The sequence below is a fragment of the Sceloporus undulatus genome, chromosome 5 (assembly GCF_019175285.1).
Source record: "Sceloporus undulatus isolate JIND9_A2432 ecotype Alabama chromosome 5, SceUnd_v1.1, whole genome shotgun sequence".
Taxonomy (NCBI): Eukaryota; Metazoa; Chordata; class Lepidosauria; order Squamata; family Phrynosomatidae; genus Sceloporus; species Sceloporus undulatus.
Window position 1 is genome coordinate 36,665,197 of NC_056526.1, and position 26,444 is coordinate 36,691,640.

Below are 26,444 nucleotides of genomic sequence, written 5' to 3' on the forward strand. Positions count from 1 at the left end.
TGCAGGAAATCACAATCAAAGCATCCCTGACAGATGGCCATCCAGCCTCTGTTTGAAGACCTCTAAGGAAGGAGACTCCACTACACTTCGAGGGATTTTGTTCCACTGTCGAACAGCCCTTACTGTCAGGAAGTTCCTCCTAATGTTAAGGTGGAATCTCTTTTCCTGTAGCTTGCATCCATTGCTCTGGGTCCTAGTCTCTGGAGCAGCAGAAAACAAGCTTGCTCCCTCCTCAATATGACATCCCTTCAAATATTTAAACAGGGCTATCATATCACCTCTTAACCTTCTCTTCTCCAGGCTAAACATCCCCAGCTCCCTAAGTCGTTCCTCATAGGGCATGGTTTCCAGACCTTTCACCATTTTAGTCGCTCTCCTTTGGACACGCTCCAGTTTCTCAATGTCCTTTTTTAATTGTCGTGCCCAGAACTGGACACAATATTCCAGGTGGGGCCTGACCAAGGCAGAATAGAGTGGCACTATTACTTCCCTTAATACTTCTATTGATGCAGCCTAAAATCGCATTGGCCTTGTTAGCTGCCACATCACACAGTTGACTCATGTTCAACTTGTGATCTACTTGGACTCCTAGATCCCTTTCACACGTAGTTTCATTCAGCCAGGTGTCCCCCATCCTATATCTGTGCTTTTCATTTTTCTGCCCTAAGTGCAGTGTTGAATTTCATTTTGTTAGCTTTGGCCCAGTTTTCTAGTCTGTTCAGGTCATTTTGAATCTTGATCCTGTCCTCTGGAGTATTAGCTACTCCTCCTAATTTGGTGTCATCTGCAAATTTGATAAGTATTTCCCCAATTTTGTCCTCCAAGTCATTGATAAAGATGTTGAATAGAACTGGCCCGAGGACAGAGCCTTGTGGGACCCCACTGGTCACTTCTCTCCAGGATGAAAAGGAGCCATTGTTGAGCACCCTTTGCGTTCGGTCGGCTTGCCATTGCCTTCCCCAGAGGCTGAGAGCAAGTGACTTGCCCAAGATCACACCCAGTGGGTTTCATGGCTGAGCAGGGAATTGAACCCTGGTCTCCAGAGTCATAGCCCAGCACTCAAACCACTACACCACACTGGCTATAAGTATTGGCATATTATTCTTTATTTTGTTCTTTGCCTCCTGCAGGGGCTGATATACCCCAGTTACGTTTGGGGACAGAACTAAGAAGAACTGGATTCTATATTGCTATGTTTCCTATTAGATTCCAGTTAGCAGGACTATCAGGGTAGATTGCCCTAGAACAACACTTAAGAGAATCAAGAGCCTCATTGAACTTAAGAGAAGCAATATAGCAATGGCAAGTACATTTCTATACTGTTTATCAGTACACTTCAGCACTCCCTAAGTGGTTTACAATGTGTAAGCTAATTGCCCCGAACAAGCTGGGTACTACTTTTAGTGACCTATGGAAGGATGCAAGGCTGAGTAGACCTTGGAGTCCCTGGGATTGAACTCACAACTTTGTGGCTGTGGCTGTGAATGGCTGCAGTACCTGCATTTAACCATGGCACCACAAGTGCTCCCTGGTGCCTTACAACTGTTTTCAAAGGAAGCAATATTAACTCTTCTAAAAATGCTTGGGCAAATGCTGGTGAAACATCAGGAAGAAACTCTTCTAGAATATGGCCACATAGCCTGAAAAACCCACAAAAAAACTATGGATGCCGGCCATGAAAGCCTTCAATTTCATAATTAAAATTAATTAAAAAGCTATTTTTCATTTCTCTAACATCCTTGGTAAATATTACATTTAATGAGCCCTGGTGGCGCAGTAGTTAAATGCCAGTACTGCAGCCACAAGGTTGTGAGTTTGAGGGGCTCCAAGCTTTCCATCCTTTGGTAAAATGAATAACTAACTTATTGGGGGCAATTGGCTTACAGATTGTAAACCACTTAGAGAGTGCTGAATTCACTGATAAGTGATATAGAAATGTAAAGCCTACTGCTATTGCTATTGCTATTTATGGGAGAACATAACACCCAAGGAAAAAAAATCTCCATTATTTGAAGAGGGCTGCACTGAAGTCCAGCCAATAGATAATGCAAACAATTTGGCTTCAACTGTTAAAAAAAAAACCAAAAAAACCTAGTGTGTCATCCAGAACTTAAGCTCCAGTTTTGTTTACACATGTTCCTATGTACTTTTGCTTTGTGCCAACGCAGTTACGTGTTTCACCCAAGGTGAGAGAGGGATCTCTGAGTAACAGACAGATCACTAGGATTTTGCTATTGGAAACTGAGATATGTCCCTGCTTCTGCATTAAAAACATGCTTTATTAGGTATAACCCACCACTTGAACACCTAATGGCGATTAAGTCAACCAGCAGTCCTTGAGACTGGGTCCAAGTACAACACTAGGCCTTAATTTCTTGGTACCACTTAGACTAATGAGGAGTTCTGAAGAACTCAGAAACTTGTACACGTTTATGGTTAGACCAAAGAAAGGTTATTACCCAATAAAGGTTTTCCTCTCTCCTCTCTCTATATACAGTATTTTCTTTTAAGCTGTCTGACTGGATGGATGGGTAGAAAAACCAGTCAGAGGAAGAAGCTGCTCTTTCTCCTAGCCAAAATTTATGTTGGGGTGAGCAGAATGTAGTTTTGAATTTTTGGATAGGTCTCTGGATGATTTACAGTAGATTGACAGAAATTCTGATTTCTAATTGTTTGACAGTAGGAGCAAGAAAACTTTCCTCTTGAGCCAACTTATACTGCTCAAATAAAGTGGCTATGAATCTTTCATAACTTGAAAAGCTGTTTGAAGATTGAAGGAAGGGGTTTTTTTTTTTGGCAGAGTGAAGAATAAATGTGTTCTTTTGTTGAAATAAGAGTCTTGTAAAATAACACCTGTTAGAATTGTCAATGTTATTTTTTTTAAAAAAAAAACTTATATGATACCTAGGAGCATCTTTTAAGGCTGCAGTGAATGTTTCCTGGAGTGGAGTTAAATATATAACTTAGTAGCATCATGATTTGAGCATTGGACTATGACTCTGGAGACCGGGGTTTGAGCATTGGACTATGACTCTGGATTCCCAGCTCAGCCATCAAACTCACAGGGAGACCTTGGGCAAGTCACATGCTCTCAGCCCCAGGCAAAGGCAATGGCAAAACTCCCCTGAACAACTCTTGCCAAGAAAAACCCATAATAGGATCACCATAATTCAGAAATCACTTGAAGGCACACAACAACAAAGTGAATTTAGTGGCAACCTTTGAGGTGCAGGTACTTATTATGACAATCACCATATCCATGACTCCAAAGACAGTCCACAAATGTAGGCAGTTGTGTTGATCCATATCAGCAAACTAGTTGTGGCATTTCTCATTGTCATTTGCAGCAGGCATTTTGCATGGCTAATATAGATCTTACTTGCTCATTCAAGACCAAGACACCATAAAATACTTCTGGTTACGGTAGTATTATCTCATACCAACATACTGTTGTTGAAACATCCACCATTTCCCCATTGATGTGAGGATTACAGCTGAACTGAAAGGGACCAGGGAACAGGAGGTGGTGAGAGCAGATGATGTTATCACCCCTGCAAATCACAAGATCTTCATATTTTGACCCTGCAACTCGACTAGAGCACCGAGTATACTAGCCAAGGGTTGATTTGGCAAGATAACCTGTGTCATTTAACCTCCGCTGTGCTCTTGTAATCTCTGTATTTGACTGCTCTTTATCTCTGTGCCACTGTTGGACTGCTTCTCTCTTCTCATGTCACAATGGCTTTGCCACTTACTGCTTGGTTGCCAGTGGGTTTCCATTATGTCAGCTTTGGCCTGGAGCAATGTGGTGCTTGGTTTGTGACATTAGAACAGCCTTCAGCATCCTGCTGGTTTCTCCCCAGCTGTGTCAGACTACAATTCCCAACATCCCTGGCCAGCGTGCTCATTAGGTATGATAGTTGCAGTGGTAAGAACAGTTGTATACAACAACTCTGGAAGGCAGCAGGTTGGGGACAACTGATGAATTCTGAGGTTGTTGCACAGCATTTGTGAGAGTGAACCATGCATCTATGCTATTGTTCTTTGCCTTTCAAATAAAATAGATCTGCTAACATTCTGCACTGATTTGCTGGGCTGGTCTTGTGTTCAAATTCCTCATTTGCCTGAGAGAAGCCACTGTCTTCTATCTATAGAACTGCAGTAAATCTAAACCCAGAGGGGTTTTGTGATGATGAATAGGTTGGAAAAATATTGTTACCTAGACTGATTAAGAAGGACAGTAGTTTCCTTTGCAGGAGAACAGTGAAAATAATGTCATTGCACACCTATTAAAACAGAAGATAACTAAGGTATAACACTAAAAAGATAGCTAAGGTATAATAATTTTAGCACAGAGATTGGATTTTCTGGCAGAAATCTTTCACCAGACAAGTGCCTTATAACAAAGAACAGGCCAGTTCATATTATCTCACTTATGTCTTTTGTTCAAGTTAACAATGAGCTCTTTCATGAAGATTTATTATCTTTTGCAGGCAGAATGTAAGAGCTACATCTGATTTCTATTGGTTAAGCTTTTACAGTCAATTCTGTATTTTTACTTAAAGAAAGGCCAGCGTCATTGGCTTCTTCATCAGGCAAAGGCATTAAAAATCATAAAAGAGAAAGAAAAAAATGACAATGTTAATCATAGGCCTGTATTTTATCAAGATGTTGTGGGTCTTGTCCTTAGTTCAGATGGTATTTATTAATGCAGGCAAGCCCCTTCTCCTTTTGGCCATATGGTTATTTGGAGATTTTTAAAGTCCAGGAAATAAACTTTAAATTCTATTAGTGAGACAAAAAGCTACTGTCTTTGGTTTGGTTTGAATCCATTGTGAGGCTACAAGCCCCTTTGTTAGACAGAGGACATTGAGTTTCTTAGGAAGCCTCCATACTTGCATCAGGAAAACTTTTCGGTGTTGTTAAGGTAAAACATGCCAATGCAGTCCCAATTTTTCTTTTAAAAAAATGTTTTACCTTTGTTGGAAATAGAATCCTCAAACAGTAAAGTCCCAGTCCATTAGCTCTCTCTTTAGGATTTCCTGTAGCAGCTGAAATGCAGCATCTTCACATCCAGAAAACATATCCATGGGTAGCCATGTTGGCCATATAGGAAAATAGAATAACATCCAAAATCCACAGAACAGCAATACCTTTATTCGACCAAACAAAATACACGATATATATATTTTAATTTCAGTTTAGTCATCCTGGCTTCCAAGGGGGGTTTGGGCTTGACCAGTTGTAGAAACCATTTGTTTGTTTTCTTGGCCATTCATGGTACCCTCAGCACTCTTCTCCAGCAACACATCTCAAATGAATTGATTTTCTTTCTGTTGGCTTTTTTCACTGTCCCACAGCTCTCACATTTGTACACGGTGATGGGGAATGCAGTATCTTTGACAATACTAACTTTAGTGTTTGTAGTTATGTCTTCACATTTAAGGATATTGTCTAGTTCTTTCACGGCTGCCCTTCTCATTCCTAATCTTCTTCTGATTTCTTGACTGCATTCTCCATTCTGCTCAGTGTTTGATCCAAGGTAGAGGGTCTCCTTGACTATTTTTTGTAGATTCTCCATGGTCATTATTTTTGTTTCCTTGCTGTTCAAGTGCCTATCTTGGCACTTTCCTCCTTGACCCTCTTCAGTAATTGCTCCAAGTCTTTGCTGGTTTCTGCTAGTAGTATTATGTCGTCTGCATATCTTCGGCTGGTAATGTTCCTTCCTTCGATCTTCACTCCTCCTGCCTCTGAGTCTAAGCCTGCTTTGCATACAATGTTTTTTGCATATAGGTTAAATAAATATGGTGATAGTATGCATCCTTGTCTGACCCTTTTGCCAATTGGAAATCATTCTGTTTCTCTGTACTCCGTTCTGATGGCAGTCTTTTGTCTTGTGTATAGATTATGCATCCGGACGATCAAATGTAGTAGAACTATCAAATCTCTTTGTGTACTCAGATTTGTAGAAATGACAATAGGAAAGAATGTATTTCTCGGCAAAATGCATTAATTTGATGTTCTGGTAAGCCATATGACCTGTTACATAATTGTAACACAATTGTATTCTGCAGAGTGTGTTTCAAAATTATTAACTGGTATCAGTCATTGCAATCTGGTTTGACCTTTTAAGCGAAAGGAATTGCTAGTCTGTCAACGAAAAGCACAGGTGCTGCTGACGTGTCCACCCAGTGCTTATTTTCCCCCTCACTGAAAGTTCCTCTTTCTACATCCTCTCGAAGTTGCTCTTTCTCTACTCTAGTAAAACTTTATCTTGTTCATTTGAAACAGAAGCTGAGCAGGAATTACTGGAAAGGAAACATAGGCTCCTTATAAATTGGTTTAATATTTCTACCTAGTAATGCACCTGCATGGGCTGCACTCCAGGCAATAGCTCAGTTTGTTAGAGCAGGATAGGAAAGGATTTTGAAGATTTATGAGCTTGTGAATTTTGAAACATTAAAGCTTTTAGGACTTACACGTCTCTAACTCAAGCTATTAATAGCATGACAAGATTAGAAAGCTTGAAAGCAGGTGTGGTGTACACCTTGGGGAAAGCATGACTCTGCCTTCTCAAATAATTGCATAAACAATATTACAGCTGCCAGCATGAAACAGGTGATGAAATTGCTGTTGAGTAATGATAACTAGCCCATTCAAGGAGGCTTCGCCCAAATATCCATAAAGAGATTCTGAGTGAGAAGTGAATTATTATTAAGTGATCATATCTGGCAGTAACTGTCACAGGTACTATATGGCCTTGACATTCTCTGACTTGCTAAATGTATCTATCATAGCTACAATTCCAAAGCAAGCATGATAAGGTTTGCCAGAAGCAGTATTCTTTTATTCTTAAAGAGACAGATGGGATATTGTAAAAGACAGCAATGATGTGGAAATGTATTGCACTGGGAAAATTAGGCCCTGTTTCCTATAGCAGGGAAGGCAAAAGGTAGATTCTCATCTAGAATATCTCTGGCCAACTTGCAATAGGCCAGGAAGGGCTTTATCAATTCAGGAGCTTATCACATTTTTAAATAAGCCGACTTACCCTTGCCACATTGAAGTCTATTTCAGGATGCAGGCAAGTATTATCACAGGGAAAATGCCATCGATGCCACTGCCAGACTGCATCCCACCTCAAACCTGGCTAGAATCTGCCCTCAAGACGGCCGATTTCTGCCCTCAGCTGGCTGATTTGGAATGTCACAAAGCTCCTGCCTTTGCAAATCAGCCATCTGAGCATGGCTTGTAGCCGTGTTTTAGGCGGATGCAGTTGGGTGGTGGTATTGGCAGCATTTTACCTACGATAATACCCAACTGCATCCTGAAATAGACTTCAATGCAGTAAGGGTAAGTCGGCTTATTTAAAAATGTGATAAGCACCTCATGCTGCATCCACACTGCAGAATAATCCAGTTTAATACCACTTTAACTGCCATGTCTCAGTGCTATGGAATTCTGGGAACTGTAGTTTTGTGAGACATTTAGCCTTCTCTGTCAGAGAGCTCTGGAGCCACAACAACCTACAAATCCCAGGATTCCATAGCATTGAGCCATGGCAGTTAAAGTGGTATCAAATTAATGTAGTGTGGATGCAACCTCAGTACTGTTGTTTTAAAAAAGGAGTGACTAGAAGATTTCTTGTGAGCCAGCATGGTGTAGTGGTTTGAGCACTGGAGTATGACTCTGGAGAACAGGGTTCAAATTGTGGCTTGGCCATGATAATCCACTTCTATCTTAACCATGAGCAAGTCACACTCTCTCAGCCTCAGAGGACTTAGCATTGCCATAAGTCAGAAATGACTTGAAGGCACACAACAACAACAACAGATTTCTTCACCTGCATTAGGTTGCTGAAAAGAATGCTTTGGGAAAATCAAGGAATACAGTAGTTTATTATGTGAAATAATATATAAATTTCATTCTAGTTCTGATAACAAATTCCTGCACAGGAATGTCAACAGAGGATCTTATTCCTTAATTCTTAGCATACAGGTACCTATTTCCAGCAGTATTTTGCATCTAGGCTTGGTTACAGTAAAAAGTAAGTTGATTGTGCAAACCTAAAATGTGCCCACTTTTGTTCTATATAACCTTGAGCTTTACTGGATGATCCTGAAGCTAGTTTATTTCACAGGATTATTTTGAAAATGAAATGGATTAATTCCATAGTCATTGCCTTAAGCTTCTTAGGGTATGGGGAAAGAGAAGCTAAAATATTATGAACAAGGAACAAGATAGTAGACAATTGGACTGCAAAAAATGATGGGGCAATGTTCCTGTGACTGGAAAAAGAGGAGGCTTGAATTGCAATCAAGATCTCTGTAGTCTGTCAGTGACAAAAGTACAAGTGGAAAGATAAGAGTCAAAATTATTTTTTTAGATTTTAAATTTTTTTAACACACATATACCTAGCAATACAAATAAACATAACACAAACTACTCACTACACATCAAAAACAAAAATAATTCAATAAATCTACATGCAAAACATATAAAAGGAAAAAGTACCTACTATAAAATCTGTTTTCCTCCCTCCAATCTCTACCATCTTCCCTATTCTTTCATTCTTTCTCCTTACTTTTCCTTATTTCTTTCCTTCCTTCTTTCTCTCTCTTTCTATCATTGTATTAATTTCTCTTCTCTTCCTCCTCTTCTTCTTTTTCTCCTCTTCTTTACTTTTTTCACTTACTCTAACCTCTTTCACTTACTAGATTCTCACTTCTATTTCTCCCACTCTACATTTGAATCCAAAGGTAGTAGTTGTTTTATTCCCTTTCTTTATCTACCCTTTACTTAATCCTATCTAATTTCATCCCCTTTTAACATTCATTTATTCTTCTCATCTATATACAAAAATCCTTCCTATCTCACAGGTGAGCTTTTCTTTTTCTTTTGTAACCCTTTATTTTCATCTTTTCCTTATGTTAATCATATCTCATTTAACTATCTTATAAGTATCCTTTCTCTCTTAAAATTACTGTGTTCTTTTGCATAAATTACTATTATACATTTTAAATTTCATCAATCAATAGTAATCAAATTCCTGATCAACATAGATTCTTGCATCCTGAACACCTTTGCACACGGATGAGTTAAAGGTAATTGCATAGTGGAATCCAAAAACAACAAATTAAAAAAAATTAGGACTTTCTTTTTCTTTTCTCTTGTTGTTACAAACAACTGTGGATTCATATGTATTTGTAGTCAGAACAACAAAAGGATTCATGTTGATTTCCCAGCAGAAGGGATGTCTACTAAAAGGCATCTCATCATGGTGGAAAATACATCCACAAACTCTCCCAGAGGCACTGCCAGGAGGGAGATGGATTAAAGGGAGCAATGTTAACCATGTTCTTAATTGTGCTTAACAAATAAACACTTCTGAGAAGTAGTAATAACAACAATGCCACTTTCATCTGAACTGAAAGCAGCAGCTTCTGCTATAAGCAGATGTAATAAAATAGTAAAAGCAATCTGCTTCAGCCTTGTATCAGCATTGGAAGGAGGGTATAGGAATAAGGAGGCAGATATTCAGATCAGTGTACAAAATACTCCCAGATGGTTACAGTCCCCAAATTGTTGGGCAGAGGGAGGAAGACATCAGCAGCTGCCTCTGTATAACAATAATGCCATTCTTTCTCTTGGAAGCAAGATCAGGATGACCAGTCATCCTCCTTTTCCAGGACATGTCCTACATTTCAACCTTCTGTCCAGGAGGAATTTCAAAATGTCCTCCATTTTGAGCATGGCTAAGAAGCATGACTTTATACTTATATTAATGTTTTTATTTTTTATTTTGGAATACCCTACATTTGTCTCGAATGTCCTGCATTTTATGGTGCCTTGTCCTCTTTTCTGGTTATGACATCTGGTCACCTTGGGGCAAAATATATGGTTTTTCCTCTCCCTCTGGAAGAAGTATGGACAAATTCCTAAGACCTGAGCATGTCAACTGCAGCCCCCTCCCTGCCAGAGCCTTATCTCTCCAGACTCCTCCCGTTTTATGTTTTTAGTTGGGAAGCTCCTTTTCATCTAATAAGGGCCCATTCACACTAGGAAATAACCAAGTGTGGAAACTGGGTTATTTTCATGGTATTCAGTTTTTTGGGGGGCTGCCAGAAAACTCACTTGACCTGGTGCATTTTGCACTGAGTCACCTACTGCATCTTTTTTCATGGTGCTGCAATGATCCAGATCTTTGGTAATGAGAACTCACTACCAGACAGATCCGGATCGTGAAGGAAATCATTTTGAAAATGGAGGCACCTCCACTTTCAAAACGATCATGTGCCCCAGAAAAGTCTTCCACCTCTTCTCTTCGTCCCCCACCGCGATTGAATCTCTCCATGGCATTTTATCTCTATTCCCCAATTGTGAAAGGGAATGTGGACAAAATGCCAGAGAGAGATTCGACTGTGGTAAATATACAGAAATAACTGGTTTCCACACCCAGTTATTTCTTAGTGTGAGTGTAAGTTCGTCTTTGTTTAATTTTCCCCAAACGGTTTAGGGAGGGGGCTTAGCAAAATTGTCCCCATCTTCTACAGCAATACTATTCAAAGTGGTACCCAGTTCCTGACAAGTTTCCAGGAAAGAAAGAAACCATTGTATCCAATGGGCAACAATTTTAAGAATTTCAGAAGAAAACCAGCTTGTGTTTTAAAGATCATAGCAAAGCCTTTGATTGTTAGATTACAAAAAACTATTGATTGCTCTTAAAGACATGGGTGTGCCACCAGATTTGATTATCCTAATGTGTGTAACCTGTACTCAGGACAAGAGGCCACTGTTGGGAAAGACTATGGAGAAACAGGGTGGTTTGCAACTGGCAAGGGGGTCAATCAAAGCTGCATTTTATCACCCTATCTGTTTAACTTGTGTGCTAAATGTATAATATACAAAGCCGGATTAGACTCTGAAGAAAGAGATTTGAAAAGGAAAGGAAGGAATATCAACAGTTTAAGATATGCAGATGACACCATATCTCTAGCAGAAAATAGCGAAGACTTGAAATGACTACTGAAGAAATTCAAGGAAGAAAGTGCAAAGACAGGTTTACAGATGAACATAAGGTAAAACAAAAATAATGACGGCAAATGATTTAAATAACATTAAAGTAGGCAACGAAGACACTGAGACAGTGAAAGATTTCCTGTATTTTGATTCAGTCATTAGTCAAAATGAGGTTCGCAGTCAAGACTAGGGCCTTGTCTGCATGGAAGGTTGAAATGGAGGGCATGTCCTGGAAAAGGAGGACCTTTGGTTAGCCTGCCCAAACATGCTGGTGGTATCACAGCTTGGGAGCTTTTATACTCCCAACCCCCCAATTCCCCAGAGAAGCACAATTTCTAAGGCTTCGTCTGCATTGCAAATATAATCTAGCTTGACACTTCTTTAACTGCCAAGGCTCAGTGCTAAGGGATTCTGGGATTTGCAGTTTATTGTGGCACCAGAGCACTCTGACAGAGAAGGCCAAATGTCTCACAAAACTACAGTTCCCAGAATTCCATAGCATTGAGCCAAGGCAATTAAAAGAGGTGTCAATCTGCGTTATTTCTGCAGAGCAGATGAGGCCTAAAGTGTAGTGTTTACATGGCTTCTTGCTCCTGTGGAAAAATATTGGGAAGGAAAGGCCTGACAAAGATAGAGTTGGTTCTTTTTTTAAAAAAATATAATGTATTTTAATATGTGAAACTCAATAAAAATAGTTTTAAAAAATATCTTTATTAAGGAAATTTCGACGTCGTACATAATATTAATATTGACAACAACAAAAACAACATAAACAGTGACATTTAACATAATCAAAAACAGACTCGTTATTAATAGTCTTTCAAATTCATTATATTGTGTAAGGTGGCCTTTTACCAGGACCGTTGCTAGGCCTTGAGGGGCCCTGGGGCAGAAAGGACATTTGGGGCCCCTATATTTTTTAATGTCCCAAGTCCTGTCGTGAGCGCCATCTTGGCACACTGCCATGTACATGGGACCCATATCAATGATGTGGCTCATGCGCTGTGTCCAAACGGTGCGGCGCACGAGTGACGCCACAGTGCCACTCCAGGGTGCTTATGGCACCTCTGTTGCGGTGGACAAAGGAGCCACATTTCATGGCTCCTTTGGGGAAGGGTTGTCATAATTCTCTACCACCAAACCAAACCAAAAATGTAGAAAAAATGTAGCACCGCCCCTTCCTAACCCTAGTACGCGCTCTGCACATACTATATGGCCTGTCTGTAATGGGCCTCTCTGAACAAACCAGGACATTTTGAAACTCCTCCTGGGCAGAAATGTAGGATGTGTCCTGGATAAAGGAGGACAGGTGGTCACCCTGGTAAAATGGAGGACGTTTTGGCATTGCTCCTGGCCAGAAGGTTGAAATAGGACACGTCCTAGAAAAAGAAGACATCTGGCCATCTTACAAAAAAAAGTAACTCCCAGAATTCCATAGCCTTGAGCCAGAAAAAGAGTCAAGCCTTGAGTTCTGGGCCCCACAACAAACTCCAACTCCCAGAATTCCATAGCCTTGAGTAAAAGCGCTGCCAAACTGGGTTATTTCTTCAGTGTGGATGTAGGCAGCCCTGGCAAACTGGCGCCACTCCCTTCCCTCCCTCTCCACTAGCTAGGAAAAAAAGAGAAAAGATCAGGAGACATTGAAGGCACGCCCTCTCGCTGAATTATTAATGAGCATGGGCAACTCGTAGGAAAGAAAAGCCCCTCCTTCTTCAACTGCTTACGCAGATACTGACGCATTGCCCCTTCTAAGCCAATGGCTGCTTACCGTCCACGTGGACGCGGCGCTGCCAGCCAATCCTATTCCGTCTGGCCGCGTGCTACCCTCGCTTGCCTCCCCAACCGCCCGCTTGCCGACTGAACCCGCGTTAGCCAATAGGAAGCCACCCTCTCCGTTTAAAAGTCACGTGGTCTGGCTCTAATTGAGCGGCCAGACAGAGACTGGTATTAAAAGTCAAAGTGCTCAGCATAGTCCCGGTGATCCTTCCGCGGACTTTTTAACCAGGAAAGCAGCCTCACTCCGGATGGCAAAGTCCAGAGGGCGATTCCTTGGCTCTTGAAAAAGCTGTCTCAGGAGAGGAAAGAAATGAGGCTCCTCGTGTGCGGCTGTTTTAAACCACCGGGAGACCTTCGGCGGAAGGATCCTATGAGGTTGAAGAAGACTGCCCTGCCGGATCTCGTTGTGTTATATAAGGAGGCAGCGCGGGCGCCATCGCTCTCATTGTCTGGCCGCAGGAAGAGCGAGAGGGTGCTTGCGTTGCGTTGCAACATCAGCAGCCGCCGCCATGGCATGGTAGGGGCGGCAGTGCGAGCGGCAGCAACGGCCATTGCAGAGGCGCAGCAACAGCGGCCGCGGCCTCGGCACCTCCAGGCGTCTGCAGCCATGGCGTGAGTATGGGAAAGAGCCAAAGGGAGTCCCTGGTTCCTCTTTGTGGACTGTATATGTAGATAAGGGGAGGGGGTCAAAAAGGTCATCTTCTGGGAAAGATAGTTCGCCTTCGCACTGGAGGGGGCTTTTGGGGAGAGGGAGTGGCGCAGTCAATAGGGATTTCCCAAAGGAAGAAAGGGGGCGATCGTTTAAGGAGACTGTAATTAGGAGGAGGATTATCTCCCTTGACACCTAAAATAACTCTTCCAGAACTAAGATATTGATCGATATGCATTGGTCAACACAAGTAAGGCTTGGATGTCGGGTTAAAAATAATAATAAGCCATTAATTAGATTGGAGGGCAGATTTATCTCCCTTGACACCTAAAATAATCCCTCCAGAGCTAAGATATTGGTCGATAAGCATTGCTCAATATAAATAAGGCTAGGATGTCAGGGAGCAGTAATAATAATAATAATGATGATGATGATAATATACCATTAATGAGATCAATTGGAGGGCAGATTTATCTCCCTTGACACCTAAAGTAATTCCTGAAGACCTAAGGTATCCATCTACCTGCGTTTGTGAACACAAGTAGTAAGGCTAGTAATAATAGTAATTAATAATAATAATAATAAAAGACCATTAATTAGAGGATAGATTTATCTCCCTTGACACCTAAAATAATCCCCCGAGAGCTAAAGCATTTGATAGATCTACGTTTGTGAACACAAATAAAGCTAGGATGTCAGGGACTAGGAAGAATGATGATAGGCCATTAATGACACTAATTAGAAGACAAATTTATTTCCCATGACACCTAAAATAATCCCTGGAGAACTAAAGCATTGATCTATGCTTGTGAACATCAGTAAGGCTAGGATGTCATAACAGGAGACCAGATTTTTCCCAGTAAAAATGAAGGGCCATTTTGGGTGGTATTCATAAGTGTATTAATTTTTAGGTGATATTCATAGTCTCCATAAATAGGCACAAAGCACACATACATTCAGCTCCTCGACACAAGAAATCTCTTGGGGAAGAAACCCAGTTTGATCTGTTTTATTTTTAGTACGTTTTGGCTCAGAAGCCTTTTTTGAGCTATTTAGGGAAGAGTGGAGTTTAAGCTCCCTGTCACCTTGAAGCAGACATATTTGTGTATAGCCATATTTCCCTCCCAATCCCTGAATTGTCTATGCAAACCATTTGGAATCTCTTAATGATGGGTCTTTTGCTCATCCTGGGGGTGGTTTTAAGATTCTGGAATCCGACAATCTACTTAAAATGCCTGAAATAGGCAGTATAATACCAAAGGCTAATGGGACTGGCCTAAGTAAAAAACGTGGCAGGAGACAAAATGGCGGCCTGCTTGAAGGGTGGGGACGCGTTCAGCAGCCAGATCATGAAATGGCTGCAGCTGTTGGGAGGGAGCGACTGCCTGAGCCAGAGAAAGGGAGTGCTGCTGGGTGGAGCAGGAGCCCAGCCGGGTCTGACCATGTATGGCTATGCAAGGAAACCAAGACTGAATGAAGGCTGGCGGAAGCGAGAATATTTGACAAACCCTAGTTGGCGCTGTTGTATAGGGGAGCATGCTGGCATCCATAAGAATGAGCCACTGAAGCACGTTCCAGATGGTAGCTCAAAAAAGTAAAAGCTGCAATAGCACCACAGTCATCCCTCCATATCCACGAATTTTTTTATTCACAGATTCACGCATCCACAGCTTGAAATACTTTAAATATATATAAATTTATAAACTACATAAATTCCAAAAAGCAAACCTTGACTTTTGCCATGATGCATATCAGACACAATTTTATTATGTCATTGTATTTAATGGGACTTGAGCACCCACAGAGTCTGGGATCCACAGAGGGTACTGGAACCAAACCCCAGCAGATACCAAAGGCCCACTCAGTGCTTTATCCTATAGTAGGAGTTGCCTAAGTTCAAATTCTGGTGAATTATTATCTTAGTACTAAAAACCATTTTCTCTGTTTTCCAGGTTTTTCAAGGCATTGCACAGCAGCTTTGCTGTTTTTGACAAAAACACCACCTATTTGTCTACACTCTTCGACGACAAAGTATTAAAACTTGGCCAGAATGAGCTTCTCAAACACAGAGATGTTGTTGGGGGATTTTCTCTCCCCCTTCAACCAGCCGTGTTTGGTGGCTGAAGAAAGTCTGGGACTCTTAGATGACTACCTGGAGGTGGCCAAGAACCTCAGTTCGCATGGGTTCTCCAGCGACAAGGCTAAAGTGGGCTCCTCCAATTGGCTGGCTGTGGATAGTTTGAATAATGGTGCAGATAACAGCCAGGGTAAGACCAGGGACACAAAAAAAGTGTTCTGGAAATGTTGAGGGTGGCTTTGGTTTCTAGTTTGTTGAATATAAACAAGTAGCATCCTTAGTCATGAGAATATTTTGTAAAATGTGCTAGAATAATTGCTGGAAACATAGGCTATGTATTTCTTTGTTGAGTATATAGAACGGGAGGGAGTAAAGGCACAAGAATAACTTTACTTGCTTTTTTGGATAACACTTAGTTTTCTGAATAAAATTTTTCTTTCATTTGACAGAGGATGCCTTCTCTGGCATGGATTGGATGGTGGAAAAGATGGATCTGAAGGAGTTTGACTTTGACGCGCTGTTAGGTATTGATGATCTGGAATCCACCATCTCACCAGATGAGCTCACGGCCACGTTGGAAGACACGTGTGATCTACTTGACCCTCCCATTCAAGAAATTCCCATTGAAGAAACTCTACTGATACCAGAGCAAATTATCCATTCTCCCATATCTCCCACTGGAGCAGATGAAATGGCCCCATTGACCTCCTTGTTTGCATTTCCCCTCTCCCCAGAGTCACTTATCACAACAGCAGACCATTCTTTCAGCTTAGAACTAGGTGATGAAGTAGATGTTCTTGAAGGAGAAAGGAAAGCTGAAGCCCATATCCTAGTGGTAGTGATTCCCAAGTGTGAGGGGGAAGATGAAGTACATTCTGATAATGATAGTGGAATATGCATGAGCCCGGAGTCTTACTTGGGGTCACCCCAACAGAGTCCTACCACCTCTGTTAGTTCTGTGAGTGATGTCCAGTCTGTTAAGCCCCTGCTTGTTTCTGTGCATCCCAAGCCATATGATTCCCCTGCAGAAAAGGTAGCATCATTTAAAATAAAGTCTGAAAAGAGAATAGACAAGAAACTGAAGAAGATGGAGCAAAATAAGACGGCAGCTACCCGGTATCGGCAGAAGAAAAGGGCAGAGCAAGAGGCCTTATCAGGAGAGTGTAGAGAACTAGAGCAGAAAAATGAGGCCCTGAGAGAGAAGGCAGATTCATTGAGCAAAGAAATCCAGTATTTAAAAGATCTAATTGAAGAGGTCCGTAAAGCCAAGAGTAAAAAAGTTAAAGTTCCAGAATAGGGTAGTCAAGAGTAGATGTTACATGCATGTATATAAAAGCTTAGTGCAAACTGCTGTGTATTGTTGCTAAATAAATTATTTTCTAGTATATAATTCTGTATGTACAGTGGAGTCTTTGAACTGTTCTGTGTGATTTCTTGAATTTAATGAAATGGTAAAAAAAATTAAAGTGAAAAGGACAGCTGCTTTGAGAAGTTACAATCAGGCAGTTTCCTTGTACAGGAGCTAGATTGAAACAACATAAAGTGAGGAGGACACTTTTCCATCCATGCTATGCTTTCCTCGGTGGTGGGACCTTGTTAGTAAAAGGGCTATTTTTTGTTTAAGAAAGCGGGAAGACATCTTCAGGATGCATTAACTTCATGTTACAGGAGCAGCTGGATTGGTGCCTATTGGGATGTGTAAAATAGTTGCAAGAAGTTGTCTTTCAAAGTATGCTGCCTTATTCTATGCATCATTTGAGTGTATAGGGGAAATGAGCATTGGGTTGTATATGACGATGTGCTGCAGGGTGCAGCTGCTAGTTAAAACGATTTTGATTTCTACTTTGTGCAACTTAATTCTGATTTCTTCACTTTGCCTCTTTTAGGCTACATATTTACTGTATTTATACCCTGCTCTTCAGCCAGAAAGGCTCTTGAGTGGCTTACTAATAGTTAAGACATTTCCCTCCCCTCAGGCTTACAAAAGACATGACAAAAGGAGAAAGGAATGGCAGCAGCTTTCTCAGAGGCTTGCATCATGGCAGATGGACTGGGGGGGGGGTGGTTCTCCTTATTTTAGGCCAGGCCTGATTAAACTGGCTGGCCTTTGTCCTTCCAGGCCAGATGCATATTGAATGGTCAATTCAGACACTGCCATATTAATCTAGATCAGTACAACTTAGCACCTTGGTAGCATAAACTTTCAGGCTTATAAAGCTATTTCCTCAGATGCAACTACCATTTCCTCTTACGTATTAACTACTGCCATATACAGCTTATGCAGCTGTTGAGAATTTGAGTAGTGGTTGACAGTTCTGAAAAATATAGGGCAGGTGGGAAAGATGCAGCCAGCTGCTTTAACCAGCATAGCCTAAAATGCAGGGGTACTTTTCACCCCTGCTCCAGGATAAATGTCCCAGTTTTTAATGTGCCTATTCCATGGATTCATTTCTAAAAGCAGTGGCAGCAAGTTGTCAAATGTAGACAGACAAATCTTATCTCCACACTGCCCCTTTGGTTGTGCAATGTGTTAGTATTGTGAGATTATGTTGAATCAAGCTCATGGAGCAGTTTGACAGCATTCTAGGGGGAGAAAGATTGTCAATGGGGTATCTTCTCTCACCCCACTAATTGCAACTTCATTGGCTGATTAAGGTTAGTTTAAGTAAAATAGTTTTTACACCAGAAGTGTTTGTCATGCCAGAATGAGGAGCTTTCATTTCACTGGCAGATGTGAATGATTATTTCACTGCTCTATTTTCAAGGTGACCAGTTGACTAGCATGGTGATTAGTACATGCTAACTACTCCAAAGCCTCTAAAAAGACAAGACCCTGCAAGAGAGCCAGTTTTGTATGAGTGATGTGCTAGCACTTGGAGAGGAGGGTTCAAATTCCCTCTCAGCCAAGGAAACCCAGTGTGTGATCATGAAGAAGTAAACCACTTGTGGTCAATGGTAATGCTATCGCTGATTGGACTGCAATGGGTCACCATAAATCGGAATAACTTGAAGGCACACATGAGACCGCCAAATTAGGATTATCAGTCACTTACAAGTGCAGGTTAATAAGATCCAGGCCTGAAGGGTTTCATTATGTATACTTGCACCTATATGGGCTTTTTACATTCAGTCTTAAAAACTACCAAGGAAGATTGAATCTGATATGCATGTCAACATAGTTGAGGTAGATTAGCCTTTGTTATGCATTTTCCCAGCTGCTGATTGAGTTCCTATGGTTGATCCCCTTTTAAAAGTTAGGGACAAGAATATGGATCCTACAAGGGTGTGACAACAGTTGGGACAAACCAATCTCTTATTTTCCTGAAGAGCAGCTTTAAGAACACTGCTCATTTAACTTCCATTTCTTCTACAGTTCAGGATGTTAAAACAGAACAGAAATAAATCACTAAATGCAGGTTTACAGAACCAAAAGGATTAATACACAAAGGATAAATTTCTGTTTCTGCCACCTTTTGGCCAAATTATTTATTGCAGTATTCAGTGGGTTTAGCTTTGCAGCACCTAAGAGAAATATGCATTCAGAGAGATGAGACAGAATGTTTTTGGCTATGGTGTTCATTACAAGCACTATTTTCCATAATTATATAAATGTACTGTCTAGACTTGTGTCCTGAGAAGTATCTTGGCTCTTTTTATAAGACATGCTACCGTTCACATGACCACTTTACTGCTTACAAAAGAGCCAAAAGATAAAAACATTCATATTCTAATAAATTTCACTAGGGGAAGGGGAGCAACTGAGCAGTGATAGGGAGACCCCAGTACAAAATGGCACTGCTCAGTGGAGCAAGTCTACAAAGGTATTAATACTCTGTTCAATTAAATATGTTTAAAGACCTACAAAGAATGAGTGTCCCTACTATACCGAGTTATGATATCAGAGCAGTCCCTTGAGTCCTACTGTGGGAGAAAGGCAGGATATAAATCTTGGAAAATAAATAAAATAGTGTATGTGGGGCTCCACTCCTCTTCTTTTTTTGGAAACACGGTCCTTGTCTCCTTCCCACGACTATGCTCTCCAACACTGCGATGCCTGCACCTGCTTACCTTGTTGCAGCGTCAGGTACACCTGAATGGTAAATTATTTCCCAGTACTTTTAAAATGGACATTTTAAAAAAAAGACTAACCTTTCTTTAATCTCAAAAGTGATTGCAGAATTAGTTCACGAGAGCCTTCTCATTTACTAATACAGGTATTAATTGAGCCTGATTTACAACATATGACAGAATTCAAGGTACATGACTGTATGACAGTCTATAGGAACTATAAATACATCAGCCTCTTTGGAGAGTGTAGAAGTATAACAAAAAACAGATTATGGAGTTATGCCAGTAGTACTCTTATGAAATAATTAAAATTCCCACTTTTTTTTTTGGCTAGTGGCATAGTACTTATTACATATAAAAGATGGCTGAGGCAGATACTTGGTTACAAATTAAACCTAGATGTCCATATTCTTTTTCAGTGATGTGTTTGTCTACTGGAGCAAATCGGATTGCTGTGTTTATGCCTTAGAAGACTATCACCCTCTCCCAAATTGTGCAATTAGTTTCTCTCTCTGGTGTGTACAGAAGGCTGTAGTTAAAGTCACTGTAGAAGATGGTGGAAGGGATGATTCAATCTAGTTGTTCTCACACACACCAGCAAAAATACATGTGGCAAGGCCAAATGCCTGTAGGGAATAGTCAGCATCCTGGTGATAGAGATCTGGATTCTTTGCCTTACAGATCAGACTGTGACATCCCATATCAGATGAGTGAACTTATTAGATGTAAGGGTTCTGCACCCTCCCAGAGTAAACGTGACTCCTAAAGAAAGGATGCGTTCTCACTTACATTTACTCATAAATAATGAGAAACACTCTCTTTAGTCAGACTGCTCCAGCTCCCCCAAAATATTCCCTCTCAAATTGTTGGAAGTCTTCCTCAGTGAACACGGTGCCTTCAGGCTTTTTCTTTGCTTCTTCCCGGGGGCGGTCTCTAGCTTTCCTCCCTCTGTTTTGGGCTAAAACCTTCAAATCCAATTGCAAAGAAATTAATAAACACACACACACATTTAACATTTATTAATAGCACAACCAGTTATGGTCTTTAAGCCCAAAGATTTGAACACAGTTTGCAGACAGAAACAGTGAAAAACAAAAGCCCGCAGAGGAGGTTTTGCATACCATATATACTCGTCTATAAGTCAAAAAATTTATGCCAAAAACCTAACCCCAGAATCCTGGGTCGGCTTATATAAGGGTCAATACGGTAATAGTGCTGAGAACGAAGTTTTGCCAAACACACCATTCCGCAGCTGCTGCTCAGCCAAGAAGAGTTTGTGAGTGTTAACTTCCTCCTCTCCCAGTGAAGAGGGAAAGAGCCCTGATTGCTTTTTGCAAGGAGAGAGTGCATCTGTATGTCTTCCTCTTTAACTCCTTTCCGAGGGAGCAGGGAAAGAGCCCCATTGCTTTTTGCAAGGAGTGTGTGTGCGCACAGCACCCTATTTCCCGTGGAGCAGGGAAAGAGTCCCGATTGCTTTTTCCTCCTCCTCCCTGGAAAATGAGAGAAAGAGGGAGACACATCCGCCTTGCAAAAAGGAATCAGGGTTCTTTCCCTGCTCCCTGGTAAAGAGGAAGGCATATCTCTCTCTCCTTGCAAAAAGCATTCAGAGTTCTTTCCCTGCTCCGCAGGAAAAAGGAAGACATACACACATGCACATGCCTCACAAAAAGCAATTGGGGCTATTTCCCTGCTCCCTAGGAAAGGAGGGAAAGAGCCCTGATTGCCTTTTTCCCCCAAGGAGAGTGTGTGTATGTTTCTCAGGGAGGAGAGAAACTGCCCTGATAGCATTTTGCATGCATGTGGGGGCCTTTATCATTTACATCCTTTGTTACATGCCCCAAAGTTGTACCCTCGACTTATCCACGGGTCATATCAAAATCCAAAATTCTGTACCCTAAACCTGCCCTCGACTTATACATGGGGGTGACTTGTACATGAGTATATACGGTAGTCATCTGAATTCAGCCCAGGAAGGCAAAACTTTTGCATATGTTTAAATACTTTGATATGAAAATTGGTATTGATTGTTAGAGATCTGAAACATTTTGGCTAAAATGTCAGATGAAAGGTAGCAGGAACTCAGTCATGTGGAAATGTAATGAACTATACTGTTAAGTCCCCTCTCAACATTGGGATGTGTGCCCTAACCTGTCAATTGAGGCTTTTAATTCAACTGATATCTTGTGAATAAAGACACACAACATTGCTTGTTTTTCTATCATGTCAACAGTGCTCTTATAAAGCTACATTTTTCTCCACTGGTTATGAATGAAAAAAAGTAGGCAACTTACCTTTTGAGTAACAGTGTTGTCTGTAACGAACTGACTGCTCATCATGTACTGCAAGTTTTCCTGAAAATGGTCAACAGCTTGACATTTCCTGTATTCCTCTGGAAAAAATGAGAAACAATTGTACATTTGTTCAATGTTATAAGCATAGGACATAGGCTATACATCTAGAAGTAGCAAGGTGACCTTACTAGTTGTTGGAGTAAGGATAAGTGTTTATGGAGGCAGAACACAAAACACTTTTCAGCAAAATACCATTTCTTATGTCTGAAATACAATTGTCACCGGATTTTCTGCATTTAATCCCTCTTGACCTCATGGCCTTCAATACACTGGCTCATATATACTGTACCTGTAAATCTGAGTAACATTCCATGCAAAAGAGCAGACAGGCTTGTGCTGCAAGATATTATGCTGTAATATATTAATTAGTCTTTAAGGTGTGAAAGGACACTGTTGTTTACTCCAACAGACAAAAACAAGTACCCATTTGGAATCTGGAAAAAGTCACAAAGATTAACAACATAGCAAGATACTTCAAAGTGATTCAGTTGCTGGTTCTCTCACTTAGTAATTTTAAATGCTTAGGTCCAAAACACACTGCAGAAATTATCCAGTTTGAGACCACTTTAACTGCCCTTGCTCAATGCTAGGGAATTCTGGGAACTGTAGTTTTGTGAGACATTTAGCCTTCTCTGCCAGAAAGAGCTCTGGTGACACAAACTACAATTCCCAGGATTCCCTAGCACTGAGCCAGGGCAATTAAAGCGGTCTCAAACTGGAATATTTCTGCAGTGTGTTTTGGACCACTGCCTTAAATGCTGAATTTCTTTGCTATTTGGATACCACCTATTTTAAATTCACAAACAGAAAACCAGAACATCACTGTTTCATAGAAAGCTAGTTACATCATGTTGTAACTATCATAATTTTAAAGCCAAAATTCATTACATCAGATCAAAGTTAGAAATAATATTGCAATATCTTAGACATAATCAGCTCTTTATTCTCAAGGAAGTGTGCACAGGATTGCAGTCCAAATGTGGCTTGAGTTTTCTTAGTCAACAACCTATTTGTTCAGGCCCTCTATATATTAATCACATCAGGTCCTCTGTATATTAAGTAATTACACCAGAGCAAAAAAAACGGTTCTTTTGCTTATTAGAAACAGTGAAGGAAAACATTTTGCCTGCTTTGCTATGAGTTAAGCACATACCAGGGATGAATACAGGAAAAAAAATGCAATTTAAAACAAGACCAAACAACAAAAGAGGCTTGTAATATCTTAAAGGACCACCAGATTTTATTTGGCATAAGCTTCATGGACTGCAAGCTGTTTTGTCAGATGCCTACAGTCCACAAAATCTTATGCCAAAGTCTTTAAAATGACAAAACCTCTTTGCTGTTTTTCCTGCATCTGATGAGTAGAGCTTCTCCTCTGAAATTTACCAAGCAAATAGCTTTGGGTTCAGTGAAAAAAGGAAGCACAGAACACCTTTAAGATTAATACATTTATTTTAATTTAAGCTTTTGCACCTAACCACCTACACTATTTTTACCCAATTCATGTATAAAATCTGAGCCCCAGATATATGTGCTCAGTTACATGATTGTGGGGGTAGGATCAGAGTGAAAGGGGATACAGAAAGATCCCAGAAGATAACATCTGTATCTGCACTACAGAAATAATCTGGTAAGAGCTGTTTGACAGTGGAAGACACTGCCTTGGAGAAAGGTGGAATTTCCTTCTTTGGAGGTCTTTAAACAGAGGCTGGTTGGCCATGTGTCGGGGGTGCTTTGATTGTGTATTCCTGCATGGCAGAATGGGGTTGGACTGGATGGCCCTTGGGGTCTCTTCCAATTCTATGATTCTATGAATCCAGTTTGACACCACTTTAACTGCCATGGCTCAATGCTATGGAATTCTGGAATTCTCTGTCAGAGAGCTCTAGTGCCACAACCAACTTTGTTGTTCTTGTTGTGCTTTCAAGCCGACTTATGGCAACCCTATTATGAGTTTTCTTGGCAAGATTTGTTCAGAGGAGGTTTGCCATTGCCTTCCCCTGAGAGTAAGAGAGTATGATTTGCCCAAAGTCACCCAATGGGTTTCATGGCTGAGCTGGGAACTGAACCCTGTCTCCAGAGTTGTAGTCCGACCCTGAAGCCACTATGCTACAATACCCAGGATTCCAAAGCAGTTAAAGTGGGGTCAAACTGGGTTATTTCTGCAGTGCAGATGCAGCCATCCTTTCCCTTGTTTTTCCTCACCTACTGCAGATTTGATCACTTTGCCTTTGACGGTGGCCTGGTTTCTTCCAGACCCCAACCACTTCTTCCTCCTCATTGACTTCTTCAATGACTGTTTGTTGGGTTGGGAGGCTGATGCCGCTTTCTTGGCCCTGGGAGTGGACTCTATTCAATGCAGACACAGAAAGACAGAAGAGAGGCATTAAACCTGAGAAGGAGCAGCTCCAGTCCAAGGGTGACCAGATGTCCTCACCTCAAAATGTAGGACATTCGAGAAAGAATTAGGGTGTTATCAACCAAAAAGCTAAAAACACTAATATAAATATACATTCATGCTTCTTAGTCCTGCTCAAAATGGAGGACATTTTGGAAAAGTTGGGATGTAGGACACATCCTGGAAAAGGAGGACGTGCTCGGTCACCCTGGCTCAAAATGGAGGGCATTTGAGAATTCCTCCTGCACAAAAGGTGAAATGGAGGACATGTCCTGGAAAGGGAGGACGCGTCTGGTCGCCCTGTCCAGTCCCTACTTCCTAACCGCCTCCCCGCTGCTCCCCGTTACCTCCTGCTGTCTCTAGTAGCTCCAGACCCTTCCTCAGCAACGAAACCGACATTTTGCCTCTTGAGTTGTGCTTCTCCCGCCGCTCTTTCAGCTCTATGGTGTATGCTTAGGCTGACTTCCGGTGTCCCGTCCTGACACACTTCCGGTTGTGCTTTGCGACTCTGACTTCTGCCACACTTCTGGCAGCTGGGTTAGGCCTTGCTGCGCATGCGCAGAAAGGGGAGGGAGGGTGTTCGTGGGGTGAAATTGGCTGGTTGCTTTTCATTATTCAGGCTGTCTAATGTGAGAGGGCTTTTGGTGGTAGGAGGCAGCGTGGTGTAGTGGTCTGAGTGCTGGACGGTGGCTCTGGGAGACCAGGGTTCGAATCCAGCCTCAGCCATGGAAACAGGGTGACTAGACGTCATCCTTTCCCAGGACATGTCCTCCATTTCAGCTTTATGTCCAAGAGGGATTCCAAAATGCCCTCCATTTTGAGCCAGGGTGACAAAAGGCCCTCCTTTTCCAGGACATGACCTCCATTTCAGCCTTTCTGTCTGGGAGGAATTCTCAAATATCCTTCATTTTAAGCCAGGCTGACCAGACGTCCTCCTTTTCCAGGACATGTCCTCCATTTCAGTCTTTCTGTCTGGAAGGAATTCCCAAATGTCTTCCATTTTGAGCCAGGGTGACCAAAGGTCCTCCTTTTCCAGAACATGTCCTCCATTTCAGCTTTTCTGTCTAGGAGGAGTTCCCAAATGTCATCCATTTCGAGCCAGGATAAGTAGACATCCTCCTTTTCCAGGCCATGCTCTCCATTTCAACCTTCACATTCCAAAATGGCCTCCATTTTGAGCAGAAGCATGAGTTTATATTTGTGTGAGCTTTTTATTTGGTCATGCCCTACATTTTTCATTGCCTGTCCTACATTTCACAGCGCCTTGTCTTCCTTTGTGGTTATGATATCTGGTCATTGAAACCCACTAAGGTGACCTTAGGCAAGTCACACACTCTCAGCCTCAGGGGAAGGCAATAGTAAACCATTGAAGAAACTTGCCTAGAAAACCTCACAGTATCTTACCAGGATGGCCCCTTCCCAGAATTCCATAGCCTGTAGCCATGGTGGTTAAAGCAGCATCAACCTGGATTATTTCTCCAGTGTGGATGCAGTCTTAGTCTCAAAAGTGCTCCAGGATCCCTTTACATATTGTAAAAGGAAACACTGTGCAAAACCTAACATCACCGTTAAATATTAATGTAGAAGTCACCGTTTTTACAACAAAAAATGTCAGGTAGGCTACATCAGCATTGCAGAAATAATGCTGTTTTGATGCTGCTTTAACTGCCATGCTGTTGTGGAATTCTGGGATTGGTAACTATGTATGATATTGAGCCTTCTCTTGTCAGAGGCTGAGAAGGCCCATGTGGGCCCACAACAAACTCCAACTCCCAGAATTCCATGGCCTTGAGCCACGGCAGTTAAAAGCAGTGTTAAACTGGGTTATTTCTCTAGTGTGGATGCAACCTACAAATCCCAGGATTCCATAGAATGGAGGCATGGTAATTAAAGTGTCAAACTGCATTATTTCTGCAGTGTGGCAGCAGCCATAGCCTACTTAATACAGTTGGACCTCTGTTTTGGCAGGGATTTGGTTCAAGATCCCCCTCCCGTGGAAACTAAAAACTGTGGGACCTCAAGTCTCATTACCATCAATGGATGCCAATTTGTGTGGCTGTGTGCACATGCCTCCATTGACAATAATGGGACACGGCCATCTGCAGA

General features: G+C 41.5%; 2 protein-coding genes across 2 annotated transcripts; one reads left to right on the top strand and one right to left on the bottom strand.

Annotated features, from left to right (window-relative positions):
• Window positions 1-13,220: 13,220 nt before the first annotated feature.
• On the top strand, window positions 13,221-16,911 carry ATF4 (activating transcription factor 4). Its single transcript, XM_042470097.1, has 3 exons — window positions 13,221-13,407; window positions 15,397-15,711; window positions 15,971-16,911. The coding sequence occupies exons 2-3, from the start codon at window positions 15,495-15,497 to the stop codon at window positions 16,816-16,818; spliced, it is 1,065 nt and encodes a 354-aa protein (XP_042326031.1). The 5' UTR covers window positions 13,221-13,407; window positions 15,397-15,494; the 3' UTR covers window positions 16,819-16,911.
• Window positions 16,912-19,645: 2,734 nt separating this feature from the next.
• Window positions 19,646-24,821, bottom strand: RPS19BP1 (ribosomal protein S19 binding protein 1). The gene is made up of 4 exons (XM_042470807.1): window positions 24,686-24,821; window positions 24,146-24,289; window positions 21,881-21,978; window positions 19,646-20,554 (listed from the first exon to the last, which is right to left on the bottom strand). The coding sequence occupies exons 1-4, from the start codon at window positions 24,735-24,737 to the stop codon at window positions 20,414-20,416; spliced, it is 435 nt and encodes a 144-aa protein (XP_042326741.1). The 5' UTR covers window positions 24,738-24,821; the 3' UTR covers window positions 19,646-20,413.
• Between the last annotated feature and the right edge of the window lie 1,623 nt (window positions 24,822-26,444).